At 32.1% G+C, this 13,869-nt stretch overlaps 2 protein-coding genes across 2 annotated transcripts; one reads left to right on the forward strand and one right to left on the reverse strand.

Moving 5' to 3' along the window:
- Positions 1-1,295: 1,295 nt before the first annotated feature.
- Positions 1,296-1,948, forward strand: LOC100250703 (large ribosomal subunit protein eL27). Its single transcript, XM_002267442.5, has one exon. It carries the CDS (start codon positions 1,387-1,389, stop codon positions 1,792-1,794), a length of 408 nt encoding a protein of 135 aa, XP_002267478.1. The 5' UTR covers positions 1,296-1,386; the 3' UTR covers positions 1,795-1,948.
- A 2,775-nt stretch (positions 1,949-4,723) lies between these two features.
- On the reverse strand, positions 4,724-5,511 carry LOC100853332 (cysteine-rich and transmembrane domain-containing protein B-like). The gene is made up of 3 exons (XM_003634758.4): positions 5,290-5,511; positions 4,977-5,199; positions 4,724-4,892 (listed from the first exon to the last, which is right to left on the reverse strand). Exons 1-3 carry the CDS (start codon positions 5,474-5,476, stop codon positions 4,847-4,849), a joined length of 456 nt encoding a protein of 151 aa, XP_003634806.2. The 5' UTR covers positions 5,477-5,511; the 3' UTR covers positions 4,724-4,846.
- Between the last annotated feature and the right edge of the window lie 8,358 nt (positions 5,512-13,869).

A 13,869-nucleotide genomic window follows, 5' to 3' on the forward strand; every position in this document is an offset into this window, starting at 1 on the left:
TTAAACTTATTTAACCTATTTTAACATTTTTATATAAAGATTAAATAATTTGAAATTACATAAGTTTCTTATTAATTTTAATTATATTTGATAATAATTTTTATAGTAAAACTACGAGTGCAATCTGGGTGGATTGATCAATCCAACTTGAACCAAACTTGACGTGTGGGCGGACTTACAATCATTTTCAATACTTATATTGGACTTAGGTTATATTTTTTCAATCTGAAGTCAATTTGGGTTAGTTTAAGTTCAAACAACTTGAATCTAACTCGATCCCAATTGAATGTTTTTATAATATTTATAATGCATCTTATCCTATATAATAATATTTATTTTCTTTTTTTATTTTTAAAAAATATCAAATTATATTACATCATATTTTTTTCATTATTTTTAGAAAATATATAAATTTATATTTATCCTTTTATTGCTATCTTGAAATTTTGTCCTATTTGTTACTTAAATTATCATATAAATATATTAAAATAAATATCATAGATAGATTTTGAATTATGCAACCCAATTAACCTAAGTCTAACTTCAATAACTTGAATTCAACCCAAATTTAAAAAAAAATGAAGTTGGGTTGGACCTAGATTAAGTACATCGAGGTAGAGTTCATGTTGGGTTGAATTTAAGTTGATTATTTCTTAACTTGAGTTAAGTTTGGGTTAGTTATTAACCTAACTAATTCACCAAGTTGCAACTCTAAGTACAACCAAACATGAAATTTCTTAGTATTTTTTTTCATTCCTTATAATTTTTTAGTAACCAAACATAACTTATCATTTTTTTTTCTTTAATATTTCTCATATTTCGTTATATTATGAAAAAATATAAGAGAAAATCAAGTATAATCAAAATTAGCAAGAAACATGATTTTTTAAATTATTTAATTTTTAAATAAAAAATTAAAAATAAATTAAGTGAATATGAAATTGTATAGATAAATAATTTATTAACTTTAAATCTATTTGTTATTTTTCTTCTCTTTTTCTTTTTATTGTATTCCCCTCCTATTTTCTTTCACATTTTTTTCAAAATTAAACATCACTTAAAAAAAAGATTTTAACCAATTGGATAATGCATGAGGTAAAATTTACTTTACATTGTTCTATTTTTAAGTTAGAAAATTAAAATAAAATAAAATAATTTAAATATATTTAATGTTTATTATAAAAAAATTCAAATGTAATTAAAAACATTTTTATTTTCTTTTATTTTCAATTTTAAAATGGCATTTATGTAATTCTATGAACAAATGAGGGTCCAATAAAAACCCAAAACCTCTATATACCACCCATCCAATCAGATCCGAAAACCCTAGTAAAGGAGGAGCGGCAGCGGAGAGAATATCCAGGCGCAACCAAAAATCCCACAGAAATGGTGAAGTTCCTCAAACCCAATAAGGCCGTAGTCCTCCTACAGGGCCGCTTCGCCGGCCGTAAGGCCGTGATCGTGCGCTCATTCGACGATGGTACACGTGACCGCCCCTATGGCCACTGCCTCGTTGCCGGCATCGCCAAGTACCCAAAGAAGGTGATCCGCAAGGACTCGGCTAAGAAGACAGCGAAGAAGTCGAGAGTCAAGGCCTTCATCAAGCTTGTCAACTACAACCACATCATGCCCACTCGCTATACTCTCGATGTAGACCTCAAGGACGTTGTCTCTCCCGATGTGCTGCAGTCAAGGGATAAGAAGGTGACGGCTGCCAAGGAGACTAAGAAGAAGCTCGAGGAGCGGTTCAAGACTGGCAAGAACAGGTGGTTCTTTTCCAAGCTCAGGTTCTAAGTTGTTTATTGTTTTTCTGAAAAAGATAAAGATTTTGATTTGTATTTCGAGTTGAGAGGGTTTTTTGGGGATTTATTTGATGGATCTTGTTGATGAATTCATCTGGGATTTGAAGATTTTGATTATTACTTGAAATGCATTTTTGTGTTTTATATACCTTTTTCCTGCATTTTCTGTTTAGCTGAAATTTTGATTGGTGGGTTTCTATTTTCTTTGAAACTGAGAACTTCTCTTCTTGAATGTTGAATTTTGAATCTGAATCTGAATCTGGATGCCTGGGAAAGGGTAGGATGGGATTTTGCCCAGGGGGCAAGGAAAAGATATTATCTTTGTATTTTTTTGTCTTTTTAGAATTGAGAAAGTGAAATTTTCTCATGAATTTAGATGGGTACGGATGATTTTGTTTACAATTTAAAATATTTTTGGCTGTCTTCATAACTTGTTTTGGCTTGTTCTGGGTATTAGGGAATTTTGGCTTTCATTGTAGATGGGATTTTTCTGCTTTCTGATTATCTTAGCTGCTGAACTTAGAAGGCTATTGGCGGATAGGCTGGAATTTTTGGGGAGAAACGTAAATCTTCTTGCTGTTTGGTTGTGTTTTTGGCAGTTCAGATGTCTGCGAAGATTTTGATTATTACTTGAAATGTTTCTATTCCTTCATAGGCTTGCTTCTGCACCTATTGTCTTTTCTCCATTTTATCTGATGAAAAATTTTGGTTCTCTTCTGCATGACCTACCTAGTTTATGCAAAAAAAAAAAAAAAAAAAGACAAAATGGATATTTTTGTTATTGCTGTTTTGAAGATTTAGTCTGAATTTGCTGGGAAAATCTTGTTCTTGTTTTGTTTAATAAATGCATCTTTTGAAAATTTGAAAATAAAAACAATTAAAAGTTGTCTAAAAATGCTTGTCTAATGGCTTGGCTTGATGGTTTTTTTGGTTTGAATTCAGAGAAAATTTTAGTTTTCTGTCGGCAGAGCTCCTTTTCTTGGTTGAGTAAATCCAGTCTATATTTGTGTTGGAAGTTGGGATTTTGCCCCTTGAATGGTGAATTTTGCCATTGAGTTGAGAGGAGTTTTATAAAAGGATTAGGATGTGGTTTTATTTATTTATTTCTGGAAATATTGAGCTGGAAATTTTGTAGTTTTGGTTTTGAATATAATGGCTTTTCATCCCTGACTACTTTTTGGATACTTGAGCAAATAGCTTTTGTTGTGATTACCATTTGAAAATTTTAATCTGCATTTCTTAGGGGATGCTTGGGGGCCTGTTTTATTCCAGACATGCATTTTCCTTTTCAAAAAAGAGAGAGAAGTATTCTAGTTTGGAAAATTAAAAACAGCAAATTCATCAAATCATGTCGATTTCTGTTTTTGTGTATTTTTGTGCGCGGGCATGCCCACATGTGCTCTTTTTTAGACAAGATTTGAACATGAAAATGCAAAAACTATTTTTACAGTTTCTGGTGATTTTTTTCAGAGAATTTTGTTGGGTAATTATATGGGAGAAGACTACTTGGAGTGCATATGAATGCACAAGAGTTGTTTTGGAGAAGGGTTGAAATGGTGAAGGCTTATTCATTTAGTAAATTGATTTATTTTGTTTTCTACATCTTGTGCTGCATTTCCTGTTAGATACAAGAAGCTATCTGACATGGGCCGTCTGATGGATAGTACACATCTTTGTGAAATTTTTATTTTTAGGAAATTTCAGGTTTATCTATTTTGTTTAGGTTGGAAGATAGATGAAGTTATACTTACTGGCCACAATTAATATCCTTATGCAAAGGGTTCTTGGGTTAGTGCTGGGATTGGTATAGTAAGGCGAAATATAATGACAGTAGTTCTCATTTTTATTTGTTTAACCCATGAGATAAACAAGGTTTTAGTTTCTTTGGTTCCTTTTCCTTTCCTCACCTTAGGTCTATGTATGTTGTGTTTACAACATGTTACAGAACTTGTTTCATAGAACTTCATGCTCCTGGAGTCTTTATGGAATTGTGTAGTTTTCATTTCCAGGTAGACATTTGCATATCTTATGGATTTTGCAAAATTCTGCCCCTTGTCCCTTGTCCCTTGTCCCTTTAATCTCCAATCTGTCATAAGTGTGGAGGTATAACAAACCTTATTCCCAGTGTGGGCATATTTGATATGTGAAATCGTCTACCATCTTATTTGAGTAAATGCCATATGTAAAAAATACTGGTACTATGCCTATATCTTCCTCTGCCTGCTGGCTTTATCTCATTGAGCAAAAGACTCAATCTGGAAATAATTCCCAACCCTTCCACACACTGCTAGTAAAGATATCCACAGATTATAAAACCTCAACATGCTCTTTGATCTTCCTCCTCTGGCTGAGAGATCAGTTTATCTGTTCAGTTGCTTGTTTATTAAAATATTCAAACACCTACTCATCAAAGAGTTGAAGCAAAACTCTTTTCAACTCTCTAGAGTAGTTTCTAAGGCTACAAACTTGATCTAGACCTGTTTTTTGGTTGAGATTTCTGCTTTATATTATGTGATACGATTTGATCTAGACTTAGTTTTAGGACTTGGATTAAGGTCCATGAATTTATGTTATAATTTTGCATATGGTATACTTTTTCCTAGGTTATGATTGGTTCCCGAAAAGTGTCAAGAAAAAAAATATTAACGAAAATAATTCTCATATTTGATTGTCTTGTAGAAAATATATGAAAGAAATATTGGATATAATTAAAATTAGTTAAAAACTTATTTATTTTTTAAATTATTTAATCTTTATATATAAGAATTAAAATAAGTAAAATAAATTTAAAATAACATATAAAAATATTATGTAAAATATTTTCAATTTACATAACCGTGCACAAGGCATATGACCAAGCCAAAATCTGGTCGAGTTTTGTTATTGTTACTATTATTATTTGGTTTTTCAAAGTCTGATCAAACAACTTAATAATTTTGAGATCTCCATCTTAATCAATGCTAAAGAATACAATAGGGGGTAAGACCTGGGTCCCCTTCTCCAATGTGAAAGGAGGCGAGGGTTACAAAAGCAGTTCAGATCAGTTAAAAGCAGCAGTCCAAGACACAGCAGCAGCACAAGGCAGCAGCACTGCCAAAACCAATAACAAAATGTAAGAAAAACTTAACAAAAATACAAGATCATATACTGTAGATGAGAGTGGGGGACCATTACCATCCTTTCCAGAAGCCGTCACCCCTGCTTTTGGTCTCAACCGGACGGTGATTTTGTGGGTGCCCTTCACCATCTCTCATGGGGTACCCCACTGGAGGCGGCGCTGCAACATAGATAACTTGATGCTGCCCCTCCCACGATGGTGGCGGTGGATACACCTGACCTGGTGGAGGATATGGAGTCGGAGGTGGATAGACATGGCTGGGTGGGGGATATGCGGTTACTGCAAAGAAACACAAACAAACCAGCTGTCAGAATTCAGAGCCACATTTTTGTAGAAGTTCGAACTCTGGAAAGAGAGAAGTAGAATTACCTGGACCTTGGTGGTGACTCATGAGTGCCTGGTAAAGGGGAGATTGAGGGGGAGAGGAAAAAGAGAGGCAGAGTGGGGAAGATGGAGAATTGAAGGAGATGGGATATGTATAAGTAGTAGAGGTGTGTGGAGGGGTTTGGACGAAGTTTACAATGGGCCTGCATTGGCTGCCGAATGAACCTCCCATCACCCATATCGCCCATATTGCTATTTGTTATCGTATCTGTGTTCTTTAGTGGCTGGTTCAAAGGAGGAAAAAAGAAGAAGAAAGAGAGCAACCCTTTTATCCAAATAACCCATTTGAAATAAAATAAAATAAAAATTTGTCCTTTTAACCAAATAACCACCCATTGGAGGGAAAAAAAAGTTAGAAGTTATAAAAATAATATTTTTTATTTTCACTCATATTTTGATTTTGATTTTAAGATTTCATCGAACAAATGATTTTGGGAAGTGTTTTTAACTTAAAATGTATTTTTGAAAAAAAATTAAAATATAGTACATTTAATAGTGATTTTCAAAAGTGTTTTTAGCATTAGAAATGCCAAGAACACTTCCCAAAATCATTCTCAACGTACTTTTAGATGTTTGATAAAATTTCAAAAACAATTTTAAAAATTTTTTTAGCGCTAAAAAGTATCACATATAGTGTTTACGAAAAAAGATATATGATTCTCCTAAACATGCTTACAAAGAAAACCCTTTTACTAAAAACACTTCAAATTGAAAGCTGTGAAATGCACTCTATTTTTTTTTTACAATAATATCAACCTTAAAATATCTCTAAATATCAAATAGAGTATGCTTTTAATTTTTATTTTTTTTTATCAAAAAATCTATTACGACATATCAAATACACGTGCATGTTACAACTTACAAGCATATAATGGGTTATGAAGTACTCACAGATTTGTTGTAAGATTTTGTCCATCCATTTTGATGAAATTTTTTGACAGAAAAGTAAATTTAATATCTAGATATACTTTCGGATTGGCATTGCTTTAAAAATAAAAAATTTAAAAATTAAATTGAAATGTAATTAAAAGTATATGGATTTTTTCATAAAAAAAATAACTTAAAAATATATGTCTTGAAAAATTGTTTTAGAAATTGTGTCCTCACAATATTGTCATTTTTAAAAAAAAATGGCAAAACATTTTATGCTAGTTGCTTTTGTTTTCAAAGGGCTGCTTTCTCTTTTTTTTTTTTTTTTTACCTCTTTGCTTTTTGAAAAAGAAGATAGTAAAATATTTTTTTTGCCTCTTAGTTATTGTTAGGAATAAAAACAATTTGAGGAATTTTGCTTAGTTTTTTTTGGAAAGCATGTTGTAAGGCTTTGGCAATTGTGTTTATCCCAAACTTAAAAATCATTTCAATTGGATAGTCGTTTTAATTTTACCTATTAACAATCACTTTGTTAGTATTTCTCATCAAAACGTTTTTGGTAAGTGTTTTATTTAAAAGTATTTTTAAGGGAATTACTTATAAAGTGTTTTTTTTTTTTCCAAATAACACCATAAATGATTTTTCAATATAAGTGATTTTTAAAAATTTTTAAAAGTGTTTCAAAAATTTTGTCACACACTTAGAGTATATTTGACAGTAATTTTAAGAAGTATTTATAATATTTGAAATATAAAATTTTTTAAGTGTTAGAAATGTTAAAAACACTTTCTATAATCACTATCAAACACACTCTTAGAGTGTGTTTGAAAGTGATTCTAAAAAGCATTTTTAGTATTTCTATCACTTGAATGATAAAAATTTTCAAGTATTAGAAATATTAAAAATACTTCTTAAAATTACTAAAAAACAGGTTTTTTAATGTTTATTTTAAAAACTGTTTTTTTTTTTTACCTAAAAACACTTGGGAAAGTTGTGTTTGCAGCCAACTATTTGAAAGTAGTATGACAATCAAACTCCAATAAGTTGGAATATGAGATTTGACTGTCAAAGGGGAAAATATTATCTTTCTCGTGCACTCTTTGCTGACTCCATTTTATATTCCTAAATTGCCCTTCCATGCCTCCATGTCAATTGCAACCTTGTCTCCATAACAGTAGCAAGCACTCTATGTCATAAGAAACACTAAAAATTTTAAAAACAAAAAAATCTGAATTTGAAACCTATGAAAAATCACCTGACCCAACAACCGGTTGTAATTTCCCTAATCTAAAATCTTTCTTCTCTTTGATTCGGGAGCATTTTTTTCTCTCTCTCTTGGCTTCATCACCCACACAATCCCGAGACCCATATAAAATTTCCCAAAAATTGTCTCATTTGAGAGAAAAAACCATTAATCCATAACTCCAACCTGTGTGTTTCTCTCTTATCCATATAAAAGTGCAACAAAATGGAGCATTACATCCTAAGAATGTCCAAGTAAAAGACAACTTTAAGAGGCGCATCTATGATTGTGAATTTACTATAGCAACCCATACCCGAACGGAAAGCTAGAATCCAAAATATTGGCTTTGTCAACAAGATATCTCTTCCTGTCATTGAGTCGCATTTTGCCGTAACCCTAAATTGAAATTTGAAGGTAAATAATTTTTATTTATTGTTCTTTAGTTCCTTTGTTTGAAATGGAGCACATCAACGATTTTGGAGTCGTTGACGAACTTGAACTTTTGTATTGGGTTGTGGAAATCATATTATTCCCAAATAACCATATGACCTACAAGTTGCATTGAATCCAGATGAAACTTACATCATATCTAGTTGCAAGTTGCATTGTTATTTTGGGGACTGTACCTTAGGTACTACCTTAATAGCCCTTAGGTACCACCTTAATGTATCTTAGGTACTACCTTAACGGAGCTTAGGTACTACATTAGTTAAACTTAGGTACTACTTGTTCGAAGCCTTGGAACTTCAATTGTGGACATTACTTACTTCATTTGTGACCCTTAGAGCATGTCATTATGTGATTATTTAGTATGGTGAAATGGTTCACCTTTCTTAGTTTGGGGACTGTAACTTATGTACTACCTTAATATCCTTTAGGTACCACCTTAATGTACCTTAAGTACTACCTTAACAGAGATTAGGTACCACCTTAGTTAAATTTGGGTACTACCTGTCCGAAGCCTTTTAACTTCAATTGTGGACATTTCTTACTACTTTTGTGACCCTTAGAGCATGTCATTATGTGATTAATTAGTGTGCTAAATTGGTTTACCTTTGTTATTTTAGGGATTGTATTTTAGGTACTACCTTAATAGCCCTTAGGTACCACCTTAATCAACCTTAGGTACTACCTTAACAGACCTTAGGTACTACCTTAATAGACCTTAGGTACTACCTTAGTTAAAGTTGGTTACTACCTATCCGAAGCCTAGGACTTTCATTTGTGACCCTTAAAGCATCCCATTATGTGATTATTTAGGGATTTCTTTGGTTTCCATAGACTGATATGGAAATATTGGTAAAATAGAAACCCAACTTAACATTTACTTTTTGTTTGAATGATTCACTTTTAAAGGGTGATTCATCAGAAGGCAATGCACGAGATGATAATGACACGTCATTGACTGAAATTCTCTATTGTACCAAAATACTTAGCCTTTTTATGTAGTAACTCTGGTCAAGAAAAACTAGAGAAAGAGTCACTACGACTTTTGTAGTATTCCGGGTATCGTTCTCAAGGACTGGCTTAAGAAAATTGTCAATACTAGAATAAATGAATTGTTTTTGTTTAAATCCTTAAGTGAAAAACAATATGTGAATAATGTGAAACTAAGTAAAAGAAATTAAATTAATAAGAAAAAATGAATATTGATTTTAAATTCAATTGATTCAAGTTTGGGGTTTTCCACAATCCAACCTAGGGTATAAAAATGAGAGAAAACAAGGGTATTTTAAGTAATATGATCCTAGGGTTTTGGGATCCTTGGCCACTCGCGATCAAGTTGAGTTCTATAACTCAAAATTGCATCTGAAACCTAATTTTTCGTTTTTAAAACAGATTCCAAAAACTATCAAATGAATGAGATTGATTATCAATTTAAGATTTGGTTTTTTAACCCTTCCTACTCCTTATAGCTTTGTTTAGGGGCAAATAATGGTAGGTAAGACGAGGATAACTAATGATCAAGAATTACCAAGAATCATTAGTATCAAGTAATAACCTACCGTATCATTCCCTAAACGAACTCACAAGGATAGGATAAAAAAAATGATAAATTGTTACCCAACCAATAATTAATCTCATTGTTATAATAATTTACCCATTGTCCCCATAGGTTTTCTAGCCCTTAGGTTTTCATGCTTTAAGCCCCAAGTTGGCTCTTAGCTTCTCCTGGGGGTGATGTCACATTCACAATCCATAATAGGGTAAAAATCCATAATTTGAATCAAAAGAAACTAAAAACAATATATTCAATAAAGAAGAAAAAGAAAACAAACCAAAGTTCTCGTCTTCTTCCACCTTCAATGTCAAACTCTCCAAAAAAAATCCAAGATCCCCAAAACCTAGAATTGAGACAATTTATATAATATCCTCAATTATCTAACATGTGACACACTCTCATTGGCCACTTATTGCAAAATAATTTCCTAAAAATGATTAAAAAATAATAAAATGGTGATTTCTAGTCGTGTGGGGTCCACCTAAGGTGGATGGAGTGCTTTAGATGCAATTCCCAAGGTAGAGGAGGCAGAACATCAAAGTGGCAGTGGGTGAATTCGAAATTGGTGTCATTTCGAAGTGGATTTCGAATTCATAAGTTGAATTTCGAAATCATAAGTTGAATTTCGAAATCATTTCGAAATGACCCTCCAGCTTGGTGCAGTTGTCTTCAAGTGGCCATAACTTCTTTATTTCAGCTCCGATTTGCAAACCATTTGAAGTATTGGACTCCTGACTTCCCAAGCTTTGAAACGATATATAGTATGTATATAATGGACTCCAGAAAGTATTCCAAATTTGTCCTCAAAGTTAGATTCTATAATGCCATCAGATTTTTGAGTTCTAAATTTCCATGCAGCTAAATCTTGCTTCATGCCTCATTTCCCATGCTTTCTTGCCTTCTTTCTTACTCCATAATGGTCATTTATCATCTTCCAACCTCATGATATCCTCGTTTTGCCTTTCCTTACGTTCATTGAGTCTTGACTCACTTATTTCCTCATTTAGTCATTTCTTGATTTTTCAAAATCTAAAGTCATTTAATTTGCACAATTTTCTTCGCTTGAACCTGAGATAAGTCTCCAAAGTACGGATTAAACTCATGGCTAGGGTCTTAGCATTGATTTAGGTCAAGTTGGGTGATTTGAATGTCCTTTGGTGCACAAATCATATCGAATATGTGTCATTAGAGCACATATTTTGGCTCCAATCAGTCATCTATTGCTATACCCTCAACTAGAGTTGAAGACGCAACATCACAGACCAATGAAATAGGTAATTTGGACTATATGCTCATATTTTCAAGTAATTGTGTTAAATTTTATCTGTATTTGATGCAACCCTTGTAATCTTTATTGGTTTGCATCTTTGACAAGAATGTTAACATCCTTGTTTTCAATTTTCTTGTACTCAACCAAACAACAAAAGTTAACATCTTTGACAAGAATGCATTTCCTTGAAACAAAACCAAAAAAAGTGAATCCAAAGTTCAAACAACCTCATGACCATCATTTTTTACTACAGAATGAGCACTTGTTTTGCAGGAAGTGAAGACTGTAATCCACCAGTTGAAGAAAAAAGAACCAATGAGAGAGACATCAGTTTGGACCAGAACCCTCTTCACTCTCTTCCATACTTGATCAACTCCTCAACACCAATAGATAGTCTTCTAATGCAAAGGCGCATGCGTTTTTGTGGGTGGATTAATGATAATGAGCCTAATGATATTTGTACCAAGCAACTCATACCAGCTATTGTGATGTAATTGGAAAATGTGATACGTGGGATAGATACACACAATAAGAGCAGGTGGGATGAGAAGCCTGAATGAAGACCTTTTTGGTTATTTTGTATCCTTTTTATGTTTTCTTTCTTCAAGAGAAGATGACTCTATCATGTTTTTATAGCTTTTTTAGATGAATGTTAGTATAGTTCCTATGGAGAAAGGTTAAAAAAATATTGAGGAAGAAAAATAAATGTTTTTACTTTATTTTATTTTATTCTCATTGACCTAAAAAAATATCCTAAAAAATTTAATTTTCTCTTATTTGGACATTTTCATGGACGATCAAACAAAGAGAACAACTTTATGAGAATTAGAAAAATGCAGGGTGTACAAGAAGATTCTTTGGAGAATGTCTGGAATGTAGGAGGAGATGCCTCAGAGAATGCTTGAAAGGTTGAAATATGAAATAGAAATGACAACCAAACCCATTGTACTTCTCTCACAAGCCAAATGCACCCAAGACAAATGACACATTAGAATCATAAGGAACAAAACATAAGTCACTTTCCTTTTTTTAAGAAAGAAAACTTAGGATTTGTATGCAAATTGTTCAAATAATAGTTCTTATTATTTAAAATAGAAAATAGTAATTTTACTTAGAAAATATGTTTAATAATTTTTTTTAGAAGATAAAGAATGATACGAGAATTTGTTTATTGTATAAATGTATAGTTGTTTTTAGGGAAAATAAGTCAATAAAATTGTTTTTACATTATTTAAGTTCCCAATAAAGGGTTTTTTTTTTTTTTTTTTAAGGTTTTGAAAATTTTCACACAAAAATAATAAAGAAAAAAATTCCTATAATTTTATTGTCCATGATTAAATTATAGATGAGGAAAATTTCTTAGCCCTTCTTCTCTCTTTTTATATTTTTTAATTACAATATTTTTGCATTATCCAAATATAATTTCTATATATAAAAAAAAACAAACATAATTTAAATAATTAGAAATTTATTTTTGTTTATATTGACATATTAGCTTTAATTTAAATTTGAAATATGCTATAATTTAATTTCCCTATATACAGTTTTTAGCTTTACATCTCAACTAAAATTTATTCCAAAGCTTATGATGTGTAAAAAAAATCTCAAATTGTCTTATGTTATGAGCTTTAACAAACAAATTGTCTTATGTTCCAAACGTTTGAGTCATCATTTTCAATTTAACAAAGTTGATAATAATAATAATCACATAGTACCTGTAAACACTACGAAAAATACATTACTAGACATTGATATTCATAACACATTTCCATAACCTATGTTAAACTAGATATTACAATAAGCAAAACACATGCTACAAAGAAGCCAATAAAGAAACTGATTACATATGTATATGAAAATATTTTGCAAGGAATGCTTATCATCAACTATATGTTTAGACTTTGGTTTGCCAGCTGATGAACATTCATCACTTCTCTTCCATCTTGGTGCATAGAACAACCAAACTCGGACAACTTCCTCTCTAGAAGTATATGCTTTGTAAACACTCCCCTTATAAAGGAGCACATTCTTTTGACATTCAACCCAAGAATCGTACACTCCATGTCGGTGACCCACAAACACTACATAGTATGTTTGCATGTTCGTCATCTGATGACACAATTGTTGTTGGTTAATTTTTGATAATCAATCAATCAAGTAATGACTATTGCAAAAGATAGTACAAAACGTATATAATTCACACATGCATACCACATTTTAGGATAATAATAGTGATGATTAACTACAAAATTCAAAAAATAACCATTAATGTGTGGGATTCAAGTTTTGAGGCTTCGAATAGGTAGTACCCAACTTTAACTAAGGTAGTACCTAAGATCAGTTAAGGTAGTACTGAATGTTGATTAAGGTGGTACCTAAAGGCTATTAAGGTAGTACCTAAGGTACAATCCCCAAAATACCAAAGGTGAACCAATTGAACAGACTAAATAATCACATAATGGGATGCTCTAAGGGTCACAAATGATGGTCTAAGGCTTCGAATAGGTAGTACCCAACTTTAACTAAGATAGTACCTAAGGTCAGTTAAGGTAGTACCTAAGGTTGATTAAGGTGGTAACTAAAGGCTATTAAGGTAGTACCTAAGGTACAATCCCCAAAATGCCAAAGGTGAACCACTTGACCACACAAAATAATCACACAATGGCATGCTCTAAGGGTCACGATTCCGAGGCTTCAGATAGGTAGTACCCAACTTTAACTAAGGTAGTACCTAAGGTCGGTTAAGGTAATACCTAAGGTTGATTAAAGCGGTACCTAAGGTTAGTTAAGGTAGTACCTAAGGTTGATTAAGATGGTACCTAAGGGCTATTAAGGTAGTACCTAAGGTACAATATCCAAAATGACAAAGGTAAACCAATTGAGCATACTAATTAATCACATAATGTTATACTCTAAGTGTCCCAAATGAAGTAAGTAATGTCCCTAATTAAAGTTCCAAGACTTCGAACAGGTAGTACCCAAGTTTAACTAAGGTAGTACCTAAGGTACAATCCCCAAAATAACAATACAACTTGCAACCGAATATGCTGTTAAGTTCCATATGGATTCAATGCGACTTGTAGGTCATATGGTTATTTGAGAATGATATGATTTCCACAAAACACAAAATTTCAAGTCCACTAACGACTCCAAAATCGTTGATGTGCTCTATTTCAAACA

This window comes from Vitis vinifera, chromosome 19 (assembly GCF_030704535.1).
Source record: "Vitis vinifera cultivar Pinot Noir 40024 chromosome 19, ASM3070453v1".
Taxonomy (NCBI): Eukaryota; Viridiplantae; Streptophyta; class Magnoliopsida; order Vitales; family Vitaceae; genus Vitis; species Vitis vinifera.